General features: G+C 32.8%; 1 protein-coding gene across 3 annotated transcripts; it reads left to right on the top strand.

Annotated features, from left to right (window-relative positions):
* Nucleotides 1–216: 216 nt before the first annotated feature.
* LOC108464456 (transcription factor TCP4-like) lies at nt 217–2,510 on the top strand. 3 transcript variants are annotated; one of them, XM_017764766.2, is made up of 2 exons: nt 217–2,067; nt 2,183–2,510. In XM_017764766.2, exon 1 carries the CDS (start codon nt 795–797, stop codon nt 2,022–2,024), a length of 1,230 nt encoding a protein of 409 aa, XP_017620255.1. In that variant the 5' UTR covers nt 217–794; the 3' UTR covers nt 2,025–2,067; nt 2,183–2,510. The 3 variants fall into 3 exon arrangements, with proteins under 3 accessions (XP_017620255.1, XP_052880295.1, XP_017620254.1); XM_053024335.1 differs by having other exon boundaries at nt 2,168–2,510; XM_017764765.2 differs by having other exon boundaries at nt 218–2,067; nt 2,162–2,510.
* The last annotated feature ends 19,232 nt before the right edge of the window (nt 2,511–21,742 follow it).

The raw sequence follows: 21,742 nt of genomic DNA, 5'->3' as shown, positions 1-21,742 counted from the left end.
GAAACAGTTAATTGTCCGCAAAACCAAAAACCAGCGGTCAATGTAATCATTGTCTAGATTTTATCATTGGTCAAATGTAATAGGATAAAGTCTTATTATTATAGAAAATGAAATGCGAAAAAAGGCAGAAACCCTTGAGAGATGAGATGCCGGACATGTTTGGGAGATGGGAAAGATGATGATGTTTCTTAAATGAATCAATGCAAATAAAAGCCTGTGAAAGGGTCACTGTCAAATAGTTGTGATGGTGGCAAATAAAGGATCTATCAATCCAATTCATTCATCTAAAATATCAAAGCAAAAACTTCCCAGACAAAGACAATCCCTTAAACCAATAGCCACTTGTTCTTAACATTCGAAATTTAGTATATAACTACAATTTATTACCAGTCCTGGTGAAGTGGGTGGTTACTGTTTTGAAAACCCATTTGGGTGGAATAGAAGAGAAAGAGGCCCAATTGGGAAAAGCTTTTAGATAGATTGAGAGAGAAAGGAAGGAGAAAGTAAAGAGATGATGGGTTAGGGTGGGGATTTGAAGCTGTGGAAGGGGCCTTATGGTGGAGGGGTCCTTTGTGATAATGGAAATGGCAGGGCCGACAGTTTCAGGTTTCAAGGAACAGTAAGTAAAGAAGCAATAACCAGTGTCCGCCATTAAAGCTGCAATACGAAAACCTTCTGGATCCTCAAACCAATCATCTTCACCTTCAAATTTCATTTCTAAATTCAACCAATTGAATCTCAACTACTTCAACAGCACCTACAAACATCCAAGCTTAACCCAACATGCAAGAAGAATGGGAGAAAGCAATCACCAAGCTGCAACATCGTCAAGATTGGGGTTAAAGCATAGTGGAGGCGAGATCGTTGAGGTTCAAGGAGGTCACATTGTTCGGTCAATTGGAAGAAAAGACCGTCACAGCAAAGTTTGCACCGCTAAAGGTCCTCGAGACCGTCGTGTTCGTCTCTCCGCTCACACCGCCATCCAGTTCTACGACGTTCAGGACCGCCTTGGTTACGACCGTCCTAGCAAAGCTGTGGATTGGCTTATCAAAAAAGCCAAATCCGCCATTGACGAGCTCGCTGAACTACCTCCTTGGAACCCACAAACCTTGAAAACAACGACTTCAACCACGAAACAGAATAATCAACAAGATCAAAACATAATCACAGCAGTAGACAATGAAAAGCCCAGAAGAACGGCTACATTAATGGGAAATCAAGTTCAAATTCTTCAGCAACAAGGAACGGGAGATAACCCGAATAGTAATTCGGGTTTTCTTCCATCTTCTTTAGTTTCTGATGAGATTGCAGATACTATGAAGTCCTCTTTTCCATTGGGAGCTTCCAGTGAGGCACCGTCTTCTTCTATTCAGTTTCAGAATTATCCACCGGATTTTTTGTCCAAAACCAGCAGCCACAGTCAAGATCTGAGGCTTTCGCTTCAGTCATTTCCGGAGCCGGTTCTTCTCCACCACCATCACCAAGCTGCTGCAGCTCAGGCACATCAAACTGAATCTGTTTTGTTCTCTGCAGGAACCAGCCCTTTAGCTGGTTTTGATGGATCTTCAGCTGGATGGGAAAATCACCACCACCATCCGGCTGAGATAGGAAGGTTTCAGAGATTGGTTGCCTGGAATAATGGTGCTGCTGCTGCTGATACTGGTAGTGGCGGTGGCGGTGGAATGGGAGGATTTCTCTTTGGCAATCCATCAGCACCGCCACTATCACCGGCTTTTGGCCAAAACGGCCAGTTTTTCTTTCAGAGGGGACCCCTTCAGTCCAGTAACACGCCCTTGGTTCGTGCTTGGATAGACCAGCCAATTCCAACAACCGACGAATACCATCATCATCATCATCAAATCCCACAAAATATCCATCACCAACCTGCTTTATCTGGCATTGAATTCACCACATCAGGTGTATTCTCTGGATTTCGCGTTCCAGCACGGTTCCAGGGCGCACAAGAGGATCAAGACAGCATCGCAAATAAGCTGTCCTCTGCTTCCTCTGACTCTCACCATTGATCCAATAAAATGGAGAAAAGCCAAAGTCTTTCCCCTCTAACAGGTCTAACTTTTGCCACTACTTTCCTTGTTCAATTCAGTTTCTGGTAAACAGTCCAAAACTTCGCCATGTTTTATTTAAGCAAGTGTTCTTATAGGACCAGTTTGATCGTTGACAGTGAAGTAAATGAGGAGATGCTACTTGATTCAACGCCAGTTTGAGGGAAGATTTTGGTCACTTCAAATCAATGGCCTATGCCGTGGGAAGAAGAAATCTGGGTTGATTTCAGGTTATTCAATCCCCGGTTCCATTAGTTTCTATCAGTTCATTGTGTTGTACTTTGACTATTTTTTTGACTGAGCTCTTAAAACTCAGCTATGGCTTCTCTTCTTGCAGAACTTGTCATGTGTTTTTTATGTTACTGGACATTTGTTTGCAATGTTTATGTTGATTGCTACTGTTCCCTAAAGTTACTGTTAAGATTAAAAAAAAAAAGTTAGTTCAAACTTGGATTTGATTTTTTTCCCCCTCAATTAGGACAGACTCAGTTAGCAGAAAGCTCACATTCTTTAGCAAATTTTAATGAAATAAGGTAATACCAGATGAACTAATATAGGAAAAAAAGTCTTTCCTGGATCCTATATCCCTTTGATCCGATCGAAGTCTTTTTCTTCTGTTTGTCAATTTCTGATTTGGATGAAAGTGATAGAGAGTTTGCTTGTGATTTTGTTTTGTTGCTTTGTTACTTTGTTACGAACAGAGTGTTGTGCCACAGCGGCAACTTCCTTAAACTCGCAAAATGAATTGAAAGAATAACTAATCCTTTTTACATCTCTATCATTGTATGGAGCTTTGGGAGCGTTGAAGAAGAAGTCATTTTCTGTGAACAGTAAGATTTGTTAAAATAGAATGGTATTAGCTTATAAGACATGACAAGCTGTGTATTCGTGCTATGTTCTTGTTATTTTTCCGTGTCATAATCGTGTTTAAGCTGTTAATAATTTCTCTTCTGTACATTTAGACACATACTTGTATAGACTTCACCCATTACATGCTTTAATATGAGAGATGGGTTTGGTCTTAAATCATGTTATAACTTAGCATTGAGACCCAAGTTGTAGAGGATACCTAAGACCATACTTGGAATACCATCTTCATTAGGTTTTATATAGCTGTCGTAATGCGATGTATCGGGTTGTTATTTTAGGTAAAAGTATTTTGGAGGCTGTATACTAGAAGCTGGATTGCATTTTGTTCGTTATATTAAAAAAATGAGCAGATTAATCATTGTATATTAGCACGAGGTACACATGGTGTGTCTGGTTATTCCGTTAGCCATGTTAGTTTTTAATAGTAGAAATGGATGGCATTTTTAACAGAAAGGACTAATTTGCTTTTTGATTTAATGTACAAGGGTTAATTAGCCCATTTTTCGAGTAGAAGAGATAAAATGCAATCTTACTTTTAGTATAAGGGGCCTCCATGATACTTTTTACCGTTATTTTACTATTTAGTTAATAATAATTCTTAGTGTTTATTTACAATCGTATTTAAATATTTGAAACTCAATTAGTGGAATACATAAGAAGGATACATAGCATCAAAATGTTGGTACTTGCCTTCCTATAAATGGTCCCCCATATGTAGGTATGTCTTCAGCTTAGCTGGAAATGCTATAATATAGAAATTTGCAAAGGAGATAGTTAAAGTTTGGGACATTTATAAAATTGGAGGTGGTTGGATTTTTAGGGCTTTTGTTGTTGGCGTGTAGTTGGAGTTTTACCTATGAATGCATAATTCAATATAACATTGAATAGTTGTTTGCTAATTAATGGTTAATTGAAAATTGAGTTAGAGCATCATTTAATAATAATATAATTATTATGGAAGATTAAATAAAATTCAATGTTGGTGTTGCTCACTTGTCTTTGTTAGTTGAAGTTGTATTTTTTTTTCTTTTTGTGACAAGAAACAAAATAGTTGGATTACAAGGCAAAAATGTCATTTGTTTTATCAAAATCTAAAGTTGCTAGAGCTTTCCTAGGTGGAATATCAAACACCTACACACCTGTCTCTTTTATCAAAAGTCATTTTGGTTAGGCAATCAGCAGCTTTGTCATTCTCCCTAGGAAAATGCCTAAAAAGCCATTATCCTCCATACATTAGAATTTGTTGGATTCGCTTAAGCAACACAGAACTCAAAACATCGATATACTGTTTTGGATAGTTGTGACAGCCTGCAAACTATCAAATTGAATCACCACTTTATTATACCCTTATTTTTTGAGAAGAATTAGTCCATTTAAAATATCTCATAATTCAGCATAAAAAATTGAACACTCCCCCAAATAATGGTTATATTCAAGAATCCAATTCTCATCCCCATCTCGCAACACTCCTCCGATGGCTGCAATTCATGAACCCATGTTGACTGCACCATCAATATTTAAAAAAGCTCAATTACTTATCATTAATTGTCTAGGCTCGTGTTGGCTAATCGAACAGTCTTTTTTGAGCAGCATAATATTGTTTAGCTCAACTATAAGAGAGCTTAACAATCTTAAAAGAGCTTCAAGCTACGCCTTGAAAGGTGAATAAATTCTTGTTCTTCCAAATGTGCCAAGCAAAAAGGCCCAAAAAAACAAAAAGACCAATTAACCCATCCCGAGTGATTCATCGATTGATCTTGCAAATTTGAAACTAGCCACTTGAGAAAATTTTCTGAATAAAACCTATTGTGATGGTTTATTGGGATAACTTACAACCAAACTTCCTTGGCTGCTAAATAATCTCTAAGCACATGTAGAATATCTTCTAAAGCATGACCACAAACTACACAAGAGCTATCATGTCTAATACCTCGTTTCACCCATTCAACATTAGTAAGTGTTGCTTGAGTGCAATCCAAAAGAAGAATTGAACCCTTTGAGGACCCTGAAACTTCCATATAAGTTTCCAAACCGCATCTCTAGGGGACCAAGAACTCTCCTATAGCATCCAATACACACTTTTAACAAAAAAGACCCCTGTTGAAGTATGCGTCCATATAATCCTATTCAGACCCATTGTAGGATAGGGAGGGGGAATACCCACAATTCTCCTTACCACATCTTTCGATAGCCAAATACAAAAGAGATTTAAATTCTACATGCCTTCGTCTATTACCATTTCACTAAGAAAACAATCAGAGCTAAGATTAGCATGAGAAGAAATTTGCTTAATCAAAGGTCCTATGCCTGGAATCCAAGAGTCCTCCCAACACCAAGTGTTATTCATATTCCCCACTGACCATGCTAAATTGTCTCGGAGTAGAGGTTAGACCTTAGAAAGAAAGAAACATCTTCCTCGCATAATACTTTCTAGCATTCTTTTCTTCATGCCATATTTTGAGCGAAGAATATAGACCCATAAGGCATTATCATTTAAAGCTATATTATATCCAAGTTTCAGCAAAAAAGAGGTGTTTTGATCCCATAACTTCCTAAACCCAAGACCACCACAAGAATGAGGTTGACAAACCGATTCCCACCTAACAAGAGACGGTTTCTTCCTTCTGTCTAAGAAACCCCAAATAAACTGTTTGACCATGTGTTCAATCTCCTCACAGATACAGGTAAGTATTTGATCGAGTCAAATTGAGTTAAAAAATTTTGAGTTAGTCGAGCTGACAAATCCTATTTTAGCAACTGAACTCAATTTGAATTTTTTTCAAATCGAGTCTAATCGAGTTAAAAAATTTTGTCGAGTCGAATTAGAAAATCTTATTATTTATCCTCAATGTTACATTTACATGGACTGATTCTTTTACTAGTAAACGAAATATAAGCTTTTAGATTAATTTTGAGTAAAGGAAAAAAGGAGAGTGGAGCGATTTGGGAAGGAAAGTAAGACTAATTGGTAAACATTTATCAAAACAACATAGTTTTGCCTTTTAACTTGATAGTTTTGACTTTTAGCTTTAGAAAATGTGAACATTTATCAAAATGATGTAGTTTTGCCTTTTTCTTATTTGGATTTTTGAATAACTCGAATTAAGGGTGAGCATTCGACTAAATCGAGTGAAACCGTTCGAGTTAAATTAGAAAAATTAATATTGTTAAATTAAAATCTTGTACAATATAACTATTTTCATGTTAGTATGATAAACTTGAATCGTTAACCACTTATTTATATTCCAAAATTATTATTTTATAAAATTTTAAATTTTTATATATTTTTAGATTTTTTAAAATTTATAATTTTTTAAATACAAATTTTAGAATTTTTATAAATATTTAGAATTTTAAAATTATTTTCAAAATTTAAAATTACTTTGATTTTTTGTAATTTTTGTTAAGAGAGACTAATTTGCTCATTTTCAAAATTGACAAGGACCAAAATAGTATTTATACTAATTTGTTATTTTAATTATTCAAATTATAAATATTCAACTCAACTCAAACTCAAAATCTGAAATTTCTTATTCTAGTTGACGCGAATAATTCAAGTAACCCGATTCGATTAACTCGAAATTTAATTTAATTTTTTGATTTTTTGAAATTGAATCGAATTTTGCTCACCCCTACTCCCAAATTCCTTCAAGAATCATCATGGATTACATAAAATAACTTGGAATTGATAAAATGACCTCTTATGTTAAGGTAACCCTGCCAGCTAGAAAAAGTTGTGTAACATCCAAACTCTACAATTTGATGCGAGCCTTTTCTACTATGAATATCAAGGTGCTAGTAGAGTTACATTTTCATGTAGCAGAGGTACATCCAGATAGTATCCAAGATTCTGCACTCTTTGAAACCCAAGCAAATTGCTTATATGCCTTCTAAGCACATTACCAACTCCACTAAAAAAGAAAATATTCGTTTTCTGAGCATTAATTTTATGGCAAAAAAAAAACACAAAAACGCTCTAAAATTTCTTTAAAAAGTTGAGCTTGTTGCATATCATCTTTACTAAAAATAACCAAGTCATCTACAAAAAAAAAAAAAAAGTATGATAAGGCCGGGTTGTTCCTAGATAATCGGATAGGGCATCACTCGCATTTAGAAATGGAAGAATGAATTATATATTCGTGTCATTCCATGCACAACAAGAGATATGGAAACAAAGGGCACCCCTGACAAATCCCTTTGACAGGCCTAAATTAATGAGTTGGCACCCCGTTCCATTAAACTTGCATTGTACAATTTGTAATAGTTGACATAATTATATTCTTAAGAAAATATGGAATATGAAGGGAGGCATCAATAAAATCCATTTTCACCCTGTCATAGCCTTTTTTCCAGATTTATTTTAATTGCCATCCATTGCTTTTTATTATTTTTTCCCTTCATGGAATGAATCACCTCTTGCACTATACGATATTGGCAATGATATTTCTTCCCGCAGTGAAACCAACTTGCTTCTATGCAATGACCTTGGAAAAAATAAATTTGAAACGATTAGCTATTATCTTCATAATCAACTTATACAAACAGAACAAAGACTTATAGGGTGAAACTGAGCAAAACTTTCAATATTTGAGGCTTTGAGAATAAGAATAATCAGAGTATTATTTAACTCTGGATCTATAGTTCCTCCAACAAAAACCATTTTTACCCACTCACAAATATCACCATCAACTACCCTCATTGCTTCTGAAAAAAGAGGGCGTGAAAACCATAACTACTCAAAGCCTTTAAAGGTGCCATGTCAAATAGTGTCATTTTAATTTCCTCATCAAAAATCGCCTTACCTAGAAATTCTAGGTCACAAACATCATGACATGGGAAAGAGCTAAAAGGTAGTCTTGTCATGGTATCTGGAACATCACCATACAACTTTTGAAAAAAAATCTGAACACATCTAGCTGAAGTACATCTTGGTCAAAAATCCAATCACCATCAGGATTCCACAACGCAGTGATCCGATTACACTTTCTTCTCTATATTGTATGGTTATAGAAGAACTTAGTGTTTCGATTTCCCAATTTGAGCCAATCACATCTGGCCTTTTGTTTCCAATGTAACTCTTCATGATGAAAAATAACTTCTAATTCATCTCATACCTTCATTTTCAGCTGGATTAGATTATTCAAATTAGAACGCTCTAGTGCCCTTTGAATACCCGACAACTTATTTAACAATTGTCTTTTAAAAGTCCCAATGTGTCCGTTTTATTTCATTCTTTAATACTAGAAGTATATTGAGAAAGTGAGGCTGACATACTTCCATTAAAGTGTCGCTTGCCTTGGACAAAATCAGAGAAATTTAGATGTTTAATCCATCCTTCCAGAAAATGAAAAACCCTTCCCCTCAACATATTGAACTCCAGCCTAAAGGAAAGAAGTAAAGGCCTATGATCAAATTTAATTCTTGAGAGATGAGTAACCATGCAATTAAGAATGCTTTCATCCAATCATCATTGCCAAGAGCTCGATCAAGCCTCTCAAAAACACCTCTATACTAAGTAAAAGAGAGACCCTTAAACCCCAAATCTTATAATTTAGTCGAATCAACAAAGTCACCAAAAAAAAGAATCTCCTTCCACTAGAATGTCCACCTTTCTTGTCACTAGAGTAAAGAATAGCATTAAAATCACTAATAGCCATCCAAGGAAGTGATATCGAAGGAATAGACGATTTCAAAGTATCCCAAAGGAACTTACGCTTCTGTCTATCAGGGCTACCATAAACAAAAACGATGAAAACAGACTTTGATGGAATGTTACTTAAAACCCGAATCAGAATAAATTGTGGATGATTCCGAACCACCTTGACTGGAATCGAATCCTTTCAACCAATCCAAATACCCCTAGAATATCCAACACTTCTATGCTATGGGAACACTGAAATCCCAACTTAGCAACATTTGCATCTACTTTGGTGCCACTAGCTCTCAGTTCAAGTAGACTAACAATGTCTGGTTTATACTCCAAATTATATTCTCGTAAAATATGGGAAAATTTAAAGCTAGCACATCCATGGTAGTTTCAAGAAAAAATAGATAAATTCATATTTATAGTAAATAGAGAAAAAGAAACAACTTTTATTGCCTGAACACTTCCGTGACTTCCAACTGTTCTTCTGTCTTATTCAGGTTTCCCTTACCAGCTTTAATTTCAAGTTGAGAGGAAATAAGCTCAACCAAGGAATTTATTGAATCATATAAAGGAACTCGAGAGCTTCTGGTCGTATTAAACCGACTCCCTTGACCTCGTAATGATTTGTTAATTTTCTTCCCACCCTACCGAAACCATTCTTCTTACTAGCACTTTGCCCTTTAACACTAGAATTGTCATTACCTAAAGCGAACCACTTTCCTCCCTCACTGTGCATACAGAATTTCGGGAAAAGTTTTCCTTAAAAGTAGCTGATGAATGCTTCTCGGGATCCAAACTACCGTCACTCATCAGAATTCCAAACTCCATCAGTCTTTCGAATGTCAGGTTAAAATGGGATGTGGTTGCACATTGGGTTTCAACACCCATGATTGTTCCAACTATAGTAGCAGCTTCATTGGAAAAGACAACAGGTAATAGTGCAGCTTCAGAAACAAGACTACATTGATCCATATGCACTTGGGCCTCCATAGCCTGACCTAACAAATCTGAGCCCATGTAGCCTTGGACAAAATAGACAAGCTCGCCTTTATTGCTACCTTCAGCGCATTTTTTTTAGGCCAGGCCATTTCCTTGCACCAGCTGCCTGTTCGCCTTTCAATTTTTTTAGCCTCCTCTAATTCTAATATGCTTTCTACTATAGTCGCTTCCTCACTTGTACCCATAACCCCAGACCACTTTCCTTAGGCTATGTTATTATTTTGCCCAATTTTCTCCCTCAATAACCCATGATCTATTCTTCCATTAATAATTAAATCATCTTGGATTTCACCGCCCATAATTTCTTTCCTTCTATTACGGGATCCCAATAATTTCTTAGAAATTAAAACATTATAACCCTCTTTTGGGAAACTAAAACATTTCTTATCTAAATCCATCAGCGCACTAAATCGGGATCTACCAGTTTTTCTTGCATGGTTTTCCAATCCCATCTTTTGGGAAATTGGATTTTCTCTCAACCAACATCCAAGGCCCATAATCCCTACTTGCTTCCACCATGCTTAGCTTCCACCCTCAGTGTATCGGATGGTAAATTATTAACCTATGAATGCGACATAACTCCATCAGCCTTTGGGCAAAATTCCTTCACGTGTCCATACCGCCCACAAGAAAAGTAAATTATCGATAAGGACTCATACTTTACACGTTGTGGGATGCCATTGATCAAGACCTGAGAGATCAACGGTTTATCCAACTAAATGTATACTGCCATACGGGCAAAGTGACCCCTCGCTCTACTATCCATATTAAAATCCAATTTGGCAACCTTCCCCACCATTTATCCTATCTCCCAAAGAACCTTTCTCTTACACATGTATCCCGATAGGCCTAGTAATTTAATCCAACACATAAAAATGCTAGGGTAAGGTTGCACAGGATTAAAATCCATAGTCTAAGGTTGCACCGTCAGATATTGTCCATAGATGACCTAGGGACTTTGAGAAAGGATGTTTTCGGAATCTTCTTTACTTTGAAATTTCGCCAGAAAATATTCATTCTCAATGTCCATCAGCTGCAATGGCAAAGAAGGCCTCCAAAGGTTGTAAACCCTATTGTGTAGAGTTGCATACCCTATGTTTTGCCCAGGAATTTTAGCACCATCGTAGTAGACATGTCTTTAATGAGAAGTTGGTGTACCCTTTCCGAAAATTCAATTGACGGAATGCCATTAACAGTCAACCTCTTGATATCCCCTTCGTAAAAATCAAAATCGTCATCCACATCCAATTTTGTATTTCCTGCCACCATTTTCGAATCAGTAAGGCCTTTTCCCATTAGCCTCTCTTTCCAAAATAAAGTTGGTTTAGGAGTCAAATCCATATCGACTACTACGTCTAGATCTGTATTCTTATCCTTAAAACGCACCTTCTTAGTGATTTGGTCTTCAGTAGCACAAGCTTCATCATCATCACCCTCTTGAAATTGTTTTTTAAAGGTTGGTTGTACCTCACCTTTTTAAATTGTGATTCAAAATTTAAAATAGTTATTAAATTTCAAAATTTTTTATTCAATTTCTATTTGAATAGTACAGAGTTTATTATGGTAATAATTACACAGCTTGTAATTACAAAGAATTATAATTTTCTAGAGTGTTTGGTTGTCATAGTGTAATTATATTATAATTTTCTATGTTATGGTTGGTAATACAAATTGTAATTACACAATTACATAATTTATATTTTTTAAAAATATTAATTGCCATAAAAATATTAGTATGATAAAAATAATTTTTAAATAAGTACCAAAATTAAAATTAAATTATGATATATATTATGTTAGTCAAAAAAGTAATTGATAATATGATTACTAATAAAAATAGCAAGAAAAATAAACATCATATACAATTTTATCTAATTGTTCTAGTGCATATTTTTTGGGTTATTTCCTCCTTAATATTAAACATATACTCTTTATCATCTATTGGTCATTGATCAAATTCATCATCATCTGAATTTGAATCAGCATCATTAAGATTATTAAAATTTCATTCTTCCATGTACTCTACGAAATATGGATCATCTCAATTCCAGCTATAACCGAAGCTATGAAATATGCAACATGTTAGTACGATCCAATTTTGGTTTTTATGCTACATTAAGGCAATATTGTTAATATGAGAATATTTTTTTAAAACAACAAATATCTTCTTCATCACATTTCAAAGCCTTGAATGTTTTAAATTAAAGAGTTACCGAGATATCTATTGTGCATGTGTCTGACACCATTCTTTCAAATGGTATCATACCCCATGCTATGGTGTAAAAATATGAAATCTATTTGCATAATTAGCATTAACCTTATAATATTAAGGTTCATAGTCAAATAGTACGCAGCTTTAATTATAAATACTTATATAAACTTAATTTAAAAAAGACTTATACTAAATTATAACCTTTTTATAAAACGTAAATTAAGTAAATAATAATATAAAATTTAAAATATATAACATTATAAAACAACGGTTTATAAATGGTCTAAAACTTTCATAACACTTCTTGTAAATAATATAATTTTATCTTTTTTTATAAATAAGTTATGATAAAAAAAACCTATAAAATTTTTTTTGAAAAAGTATATTATTTTATAATAATATATTAAACACTTTTATAACATGTAAATTATTTTTATAATAAATATTTTGACCATAACTTTAGAAATTTTAGGACTTAAAAATGCAATTTTTTATATCTTTATAAAATATACAAATTATTTTTATAATATATTTTTAAAGATTTATAATACAAGAATGTTTTTCCATAACCATCCCACACTCTCATATATGTTTATGCTTATAATCATAAAAATATTTTTTTAAAAAATTAAATTTGGGTGGAATTACCTATGTAATTATTTTGATTTTCTCTTCTTTAAGAATTAGAAACTGTAATTAGGTGTACCAATTATACTCAATTAAGTGGGATCAATTAATTACAATGATTACTCAAATATATCACCATTTTGTAATTACAAATAATTTATTTTTAAAACCCTATTTCAATGATAAAAGTATTAGCATTTTATAAAATAGGCCTTTTCATCAACTCATTAACTTGATGATGGATGATAGTTGGAATTTTATGTTGAAAATATTCTAGAGACGGGGGATTAAATTGTGGAAAATCGTACTTTTTTGTTTCACAAACTGAATTTGACCTTTTTTTTAAAAAAAAAATAGCTTTTAAATTTAATTAATTGTCATTTTTAACAGCTATTCACGTTGTAGATATATGTATTTATAGTCTCCTCAGTTACCATCATTTTCAATCAAGTCACTAATTCAATCAAGAAATTATAAAAATATCTTTCGTAATTAAAAAGTTATATTATTCAAATTATTTTAGTTTATTTACTTTAACAAAAATCAATTAAAATATGTATATAATGATATTTGAACCGCATCAATTAAATTACTAAAACTTTAAATTTATCATTTAAGTAAACCTCCATTTTAATATATTTTATACATTTTTTAATATATACAATTTATTATCTCGACACTAACTCATAATTAATGACAAAATCATGATAAAAAACTGTAGTGCGTTTAATATTGTTTATCTTATGTATTTATGTGTTTAAATATCACTCATAATTTAATCTATTTTCTTATTTTAATATCGTACATATTTCATGTGTTATTATGATTAATTAGTTTCAAACCATACATTTCATTATTTATTGTATGTTACTTTAAACATCCATATGTATTTGGTTAGTAATGCAAATTTATTTCAGAAAGAAACCATTTTTCCAATACTTACAAATCGTTTTTGCAATTACAAAAATATTAAACACTTTTCTGACCATTATATGAAAATATTATATTTTTGCCCATTCTAAAATCCTATAAATAGGAGGCATTTTTCCTTCATTTGACACATAACTGAAAAAACAAAGCTTCTTCTACTCTCTCTCTCTCTCTCCTCTCTCTCATTCTTTCTAAAACTTTAGATTTTTTTTAAATTGTATTAGAGAAAATTCTGTTTAAGAGTTTGAGTTTTAGGCAGAACCGTCTGTAAACTTTTTCGGGAATTGCTCCTAATATGATTTTTCCGATTAGTTCTATTTTCAGATTATTTCAAAAGAGCAATACCAATTGAGTTTTACCTTCCTTATTCAGGTGTACGAATATCGAAGAATTGTGTTAACCTTGAGGGACGCTATCCACTATACGAGTACACCAATCATGGTGAATTCATTTTTAAGGCTGTGGTTCTTCCACGGCACAATAATACTTTATTTGTTTAATCTTGATTTATTTTTCAGTCAGTGCTAACGAGTTTATTTTGCAGCAGTATATTTTCCAACATATTTTAAATCTATAATTTTCTACACGCTTATGATGGAATTTTTAATTTTATTTATGTATTTTAAATATGTATGTTAAGATATAAAATGTCAAAATTGATAATTACGTGGGTTGAAATGGAACATGAAGATGAAAATAATATTCCTTTGTAATTGTATTTCCAATTTAGTATAAGAATTGGAGGATAGGATTGTGTCATTTTAATTTAATAACCAAATCCATTTTAATCCATTTAAAATGTGGATGGATTTTTATTCATTACTAATTTTTTCTTCAATAAAAAACTGACACCAAACTATAGTATTTTTTTATTTAGGTATTTATTTATTTTTATTAAAATGGTACTTAAACTTTGATTTCATTATTACTTTTGGTTCAAATTATTTGTTCCATTTATAAAAAATAAAGTCAATACTATAATACATGATTTTTAATTAAATAAAAATAAATTAAATATTAAATAAAATTATTAATATACCATTTAGTGCTTGAGTTTAAAACATTTTTCTAATGTAGTATTATGTTATTTTTGGTCCAATCTAGTACATGTATTTGATAAAAGTTATATTTTGGTACTCAAATGTAACAATGTTAATTTTTAGTATTTAATTCTAATTTTAGGATTGATTTGATTAAATTTAATTGCTAATATTTTTATTTTTAATTTTTCATTATTTTTAATGAAATAAATTTGGTGTTAATTGTAACTTTGTTTAATTTGTCAAATGCAATCCGATGTATGTGACTGAAAGTTAATTATTAATATTATTAGCTAATAATGAAATTTCATCAAATCAATTTTAAAACCTAAATTAAACATTAATAAGTTAACATTGTTACTTTCAAGTACTAAAATGTATAACTTTTATCAAATATAAATGCCACATTGGAAAAACCATAATTATCACATTAAAAATAAATTAAATGTTTTCTTTCTTCTCTCTCCTCTCCCGCCTTTATCATCATCTTCTTCTTCCCTCCCCCTCCTTTCCCCTCTCATAACCGATGATAAAATACATCGAAAATATGGAAGAGCATTGAAAATAAGAGCAGAGAATTGAAAAAAAAAATAAAAAATAAAAAACCTGGAGGGTTTGGTCAGGAAGAGCATTGAAACTGGCAGATTGTGCCAGCAACTATAAGGGCAGAGAAAATAAGGTAGGATTTAGGTTTAATGGTATAAAAGACATTCAAAAAAATTAAGTGCATCCAATTGAATCTTTAGATTTATAAAACCAGTTAAATACGTCTTTTACCAATATTGATTGTTAGTTTGTTAGTTTTTAAAGAAATTATTCGGGTGATTGTTAATAATTATTGAGTCAAGTAAAGAGGTGTTGACGTGGCATTATCACATTCAACAAAAATAGAAAGAAATAAAAAATTTTAAACTTATTTTAAAATTCAAGTTCAAAATGAATTTGAATAAAATGATTGTTAAGATTGATTTGAATCTAGATATACATTTGTCCAAATTCATTTTAAATTTAAAAATCTAAAAATATATTTTAAACAGTCAATAAAATTATAAAAAGAATTCAAATTTTATAAAATAATAAAATAATTAAAAATTATAAAATTGTATAATGACATATATATATATATATATATATATATATATATATACTTTTAAAAATCCTGGAGAGGGTTTCATTAGGTTGAAAAATTGGAGTTGTAGTTGTATGAAAGAGATTGAACTTTGATTACTTGCAAGAATATTGAAGCTTTTGCTTAAGTTTGATTGCTGTGATATCCATGACCATCCACAGCTTGTTGGGAGCTCTAAGTGCTCTTAAATTTATTTCTTGTTGGGATATTGTATTTGTAAGTCGACTCTTTATTTTTAGAAGATTTTATCCCCATGATTTATATAACAATTGACCATAGTTTGTAACTTTTGACATATTAGAATTTAATTCCATAATTTTGTTTATTATACTTTTATTATTTGTAATCTTCATATTATACTTAATGGATTGATGCAATCTGTTAAATATTTCATCATTTTCATTATAGGATTTTTTATGTGTTCAATAAATTTTTTATTTTTTAAGAGAAATTTTAACTTTTGATGATTAATTAAAGGTTGCTATTGTTTTTTTTAACAATTTATCTTCTTTATGTCTTAAATTAATGCCGCTTACTCATCATTAATATGGTATTAACTAAAGCATTACATACTAAATCAAATATATACTAATGGAATGCAAGTAACCTACCAATTTTATTCCATTTTATAACTAATTCATTACATTTCTAATCTTTTAATTCATTTATGAAATCTTATACAAACAAATATATATATATATATATATCTTTTACTTTTAATATTCTTATTTATCATTGTTTTATATTAGCCGTCAAATACTACAAACTAAAATTTGCAGCACTTGACATATGATGCAAGAATTATTTGTCATGAGTGTTAGATATCGAAATTCACCTAGATACTAAAAGTCTTGCTAATACAATTATGCAAAGGTTCTAAGGCATCTAAACATAATAAAACCCAAGCTATGATTTTCCTCCATTGTCATCTTCATGAAGGATTGAAAACAAGATATTTGACTATAAAAGAACTACTTAAATTGTGAAATAGTTTAAAAGAAAGATATGACCTTCAGAAAACAATTATTCTACAAAAATCTCGCTATGATTGAATGCTATGGAGGTTACAAGATTATAAAACAATGAGTATAATTTTACAATATTTAAAATAAATTACGTGAAAAAATAATAATTAATAGTAAGTTATTGGAGAAAATAGCAACAACTTTTTATGCATCTAACATACTCCTATATTAGCAATACCGAGAAAAAGGTTTCATTTATTGCAAGTGCAATTATAACTAATTTAACCCAGTTAAGAGTCAAATTTTAAAGATGATGAAATAACTTGGTGCAAAATAAATGTGGTGGCCAATTGAAGCAACCACAAGCAATAACAAATGAAAATATCGATGGTAGCGAGGAAATGACAATAATAATCCAAAACTTCAATTTCTATGATTCTCTCTACATGAGATTGCAAAACGGGGTCTAGAGGAGCAAAATAAAATTGCCTCCCCTCACGTAAAACCCCTCGAGTCCTTGCCTATTATAAATTCTTGGCATAATAGCTACATAAAAACCCTTTCATTCACCACTTATTCAATTAAGTCCTCTTATTTCAAAACTTCATTATTAAATTAATTAAAATAAATGTTAGAATTAAGTGACCAAATTCTTATTTAAATAAAATACGATGGAAAATAAAATAAAAGTAAAATCCATATAGAACTCTTTTATTTTATTTTAAAATAAGGTTCTTAAACCTTATTAAACTTCATCTATTTTATATTGATTAAGATAATGTGTTTCAATCCTACTAGAATATGCCTTTACAAGCCTATAAATAGACATAGTCTATTCCTCTTGTATTGAATTCAAATTTTTCGACATAGTGAATTTTCTTCTCCTCTGCCCGTGGTTTTTTTCCGAAAGGGTTTCCACGTAAAATTTGTGTGTTCTTTATTTTTTATTTTATTTTATTTTTCTCAAATTGGTATCCGAGCTTCCGAGTTATTCATCTCAATTACGGTAATGGCGTCTTTGAAGTATGAAATTCCGCTGTTGGATCGCAACACTAGATTTGCATTGTGGCAAATTAAGATGCAAGTAGTTCTTGCACAAATGGATCTGGAGGATGCCCTGCTAGGGATAGATAAGATGCCTTCGACATTAACAGATGAAGAGAAGAAACATAAGGATCGAAAGGCGTTAACACAATTACATCTGCATTTGAACAACGAAATTTTGCAGGATGTGATGAAAGAGAAGACTGTCGCTGCATTATGGAAGAGGCTAGAACAAATATGTATGTCGAAAACTCTAACAAGCAAGTTGCATATGAAGCAGCGTCTTTATGCTCATCGTTTGGAGGAAGGTGCATCTGTACACGAACACTTAGCAGTGTTTAAAGAAATTCTCTCAAACTTGGAGGCCATGGAGGTTCAGTATGATAAGGAAGATCTAGGGTTGATTCTACTTTGTTCATTGCCCCCGTCTTATTCAACCTTTAGAGACACGATTTTATATAGCCGCGAGTCTCTCACAGTTGATGAGGTTTATGATTCTTTAACCTCGTATGATAAGATGAAGCATCTTGTGGTTAAACCTGACTCTCAGGGAGAGGGTCTCATTGTTCGTGAGAGACAAGATCGGAATGCTAATGATGATCGTGGTAGGACACAGGAACGGAATCCTCGTGGTAAATCTAAAGGTAGATCGAAGTCTTCAAACAGAGGTAAAACTTGTAACTTCTGCAAGAAGAAAGGGCACATTAAATCTGAGTGCTATAAGCTACAAAATAAGATTAAAAGGGAAGCTGCGAATCAAAAAGGAAAACAACCAGAAAATTCCGGTGAAGCTGATGTTGTAGAAGATTACAGCGATGGTGAACTTCTAGTTGCTTCTATCAATGATTCTAAAGTAAGCGAAGAATGGATAAATGATTCAGGCTGCACCTTCCACATGAGTCCCAATCGGGATTGGTTTATAACTTACAAAACAGTATCTGAAGGTGTTGTTTTGATGGGAAATAATGCTTCGTGTAAAATCGCAGGTGTTGGAACAGTTAAAGTTAATATGTTTGATGGAGTTGTTAGAACACTTAGTGAGGTACGACATGTTCCAGAATTGAAGAGAAATTTAATTTCGTTGAGTACTCTTGATTCAAAAGGGTACAGATATATAGCTGAAAGTGAGATTTTAAAGATTTCCAAAGGTTCCCTTGTTGTGATGAAAGGGCAAAGAAAAACTTCCAAGTTATATGTTTTGTAGGGTTCTAATGTTACTGGTGATGCAGCTGTCGCTTCCTCTTCCTTGTCAGATGATGATATTACTAAACTTTGGCATATGCGCCTAGGGCATATGAGTGAGAATGACATGGTAAAATTGAGTAAAAGAGGACTTCTTGATGGGCAAGGAATTTGCAAACTAAATTTCTGTGAGCACTGTGTTTTTGGGAAACAAAAGAGAGTTCGATTCACTAGAGGAATCCATAACACGAAGGGAATATTGGAGTATATTCATTCTGATCTGTGGGGGCCATCCAGAATGCCTTTGAGAGGTGGAGCTAATTATATGCTAACTTTTATTGATGATTTTTTAAGAAAAGTTTGAGCGTTCTTCCTGAAGCAGAAAAGCGATGTGTTTTCCACATTTAAGTCTTGGAAAATTATGATTGAAAAACAGATGGGAAAACAGATAAAATACCTCCGCACAAATAATGGCTTAGAGTTCTATTCGGATGAGTTTAATAGATTGTGCAACTCAGAAGGAATCATGAGACACTTGACAGTTCGTCATACTCCACAGCAAAACGGCTTTGCAGAATGAATGAACAGAACGATCATGGAGAAGGTTCGATGTATGTTGTCAAATGCCAACTTATGGAAGTCATTTTGGGTAGAAGCAACCTCTACTGCATGTTTTTTAATCAACCGATCTCCATCCGTTGCCATTGAGAAAAAGACTCCACAAGGGGTATGGTCTGGTAATCATGCTAATTATTCTGATTTAAAGATTTTTGGGTGTCCTGCGTATGCTCATGTTGATAATGGAAAATTGGGCCGAGATCCATTAAATGTGTTTTCTTGGTTATAAAGCTGGTGTAAAAGGGTATAAGTTATGGTGTCCTGAAAATAGAAAAGTTGTGATTAGCAGAGATGTTGTTTTTTATGAAACTGCTATGCTACCTAACTTATCTCTTAAAGACTCTTCCAATAAAAAAAATCAAAAGCAGGTGGAGCATCAAATTAATACAGAGTCAACTCCTCAAGTCAGAACAAAAATTGAGAATAAAGTTGCTTCTTTACCACAATACTCTATCGCTAAAAACAGAACTAGAAGAGAAATTAAACCTCCAAAGAAGTATGCCGAGGCTGATCTAGTTGCTTATGCTTTAAATGTGGATGAAGATATAAATGCGAATCAAGAGCCATCTAATTATTCTGAGGCGGTTAGTTGTGAAGACTCAGAAAAGTGGATGTTTGCTATGCAAGAAGAGATGGAATCACTCCACAAAAAGAGAACATGGGACCTTATGAAACTTCCTAAAGGTAAAAAGGTTCTTCATTGTAAATGGGTGTTTAAAAAGAAAGAAGGGACTCCAAGAGTTGAAGAACCCAGATATAAAGCAAGGCTTGTTGCAAAGGGTTACAGTCAAGTTCCAGGAGTGGACTTCACAGATGTGTTCTCTCCAGTTGTTAAGCATAGTTCGATTCGAGCTTTGCTTGGTATTGTGGCCATGCATGATTTGGAGCTTGAGCAGTTAGACGTAAAAACTGCATTTTTGCATGGAGAACTTGAGGAGGATATTTAAATACAACAACCAGAGGGTTTTATAGTCTCAAAAAAAGAGGACTATGTTTGCTTGCTAAAAAAGTCCCTTTACGGTTTGAAACAGTCACCAAGACAGTGGTACAAGAGGTTTGATTCCTTTATGACTTCTCATGATTTCAAAAGAAGTAGTTTTAACAGTTGTGTTTACTTTAAGAAAAACATTGATGGTTATTTTGTGTATCTACTTCTTTATGTTGATGACATGTTGATAGCAGCAAAAGATAAATGAGAGATAAGAAATGTCAAAACCCAACTAAGTAAAGAATTTGAGATGAAAGATTTAGGACCAGCAAAGAAGGTACTTGGAATGGAGATTCTCAGAAATAGAAAAACAAGTAAATTGTACCTAAGTCAGAAGGGGTACATTGAGAAAGTTCTTTGTAGGTTCAATATGCAGAGTGCTAAGCACATTAGTACTCCTTTAGCGACCATTTCGGACTTTCATCAGTTTTGTCTCCACAATCAGATGATAAGATTGAATACATGTCACATGTTCCATACTCTAGTGCAGTGGGATCTCTCATGTATGCTATGGTTTGTTCACGTCCAAATTTATCATATCGATCGATGCAGTTAGCGATATATGGCAAATCTGGTAAAGAACACTGGAAAGCGATTCGATGGATTCTAAGATACTTACGAGGTACTACGATGTTTGCTTACAGTTTGGAAGAACTAGAGATGGAGTCATAGGGTATGTTGATGCTGGTTTTTTGGAGACCTTGATAAAGAAGATCTCTCACAGGTTATGTCTTTACAATCGGAGGTTGTGCAATCGGTTGAAAGCCACTTTGCGACCTCTGATTGCTTTGTCTACCACTTGTAGTACATGGCGATTCTTGAGGCTTGTAAAGAAGCTATTTGGTTGAAGGACTTTTAGTGAATTCAATGAAGACCTTCAAATCAGCACGATTTAGTGACAGTCAGAGTGCCATCTTTCTTATAAAAGATCAAATGTTTCATGAGAGAACAAAACACATTGATATTCGGTATCATTTTGTTCGTGATATTATTGCTCGTGGTGATATTGTTGTGAGAAAAATTAGTACTCATGAAAATCCTGCAGATATGATGACTAAGTCACTTCCTATAACCAAGTTTGAGCATTGCTTAGACTTGGTTGGTGTTCATTGTTGAAGTTAAACCCTTAAGGGGTTTTATGGAAGAGGTGGAGAACTTGTTTATTGAAAGTTCGCGATGAAGAACTTGTTCATTGAGAATTTGTGTTAAGGTGGAGATTGTTAGAATTAAGTGACCCAAATTCTTATTTAAATAAAATACGATGGAAAATAAAATAAAAGTAAAATCCATATAGAACTCTTTTATTTTATTTTAGAAGAAGGTTTTTAAACCTTATTAAACTTCATCTGTTTTATATTGATTAGGATAAGGTGTTTCAATCCTACTAGAATATGGCTTTACAAGCCTATAAATAGACATAGTCTATTC

Source organism: Gossypium arboreum, chromosome 13 (genome assembly GCF_025698485.1).
Source record: "Gossypium arboreum isolate Shixiya-1 chromosome 13, ASM2569848v2, whole genome shotgun sequence".
Taxonomy (NCBI): domain Eukaryota; kingdom Viridiplantae; phylum Streptophyta; class Magnoliopsida; order Malvales; family Malvaceae; genus Gossypium; species Gossypium arboreum.
This window is presented reverse-complemented; position numbering and strand designations above follow the sequence as displayed.

Bases quoted from the DNA above. Each gene is read 5' to 3' on its own strand.
- LOC108464456 (XM_017764766.2), top strand. From the start codon at position 795: ATGGGAGAAAGCAATCACCAAGCTGCAACATCGTCAAGATTGGGGTTA.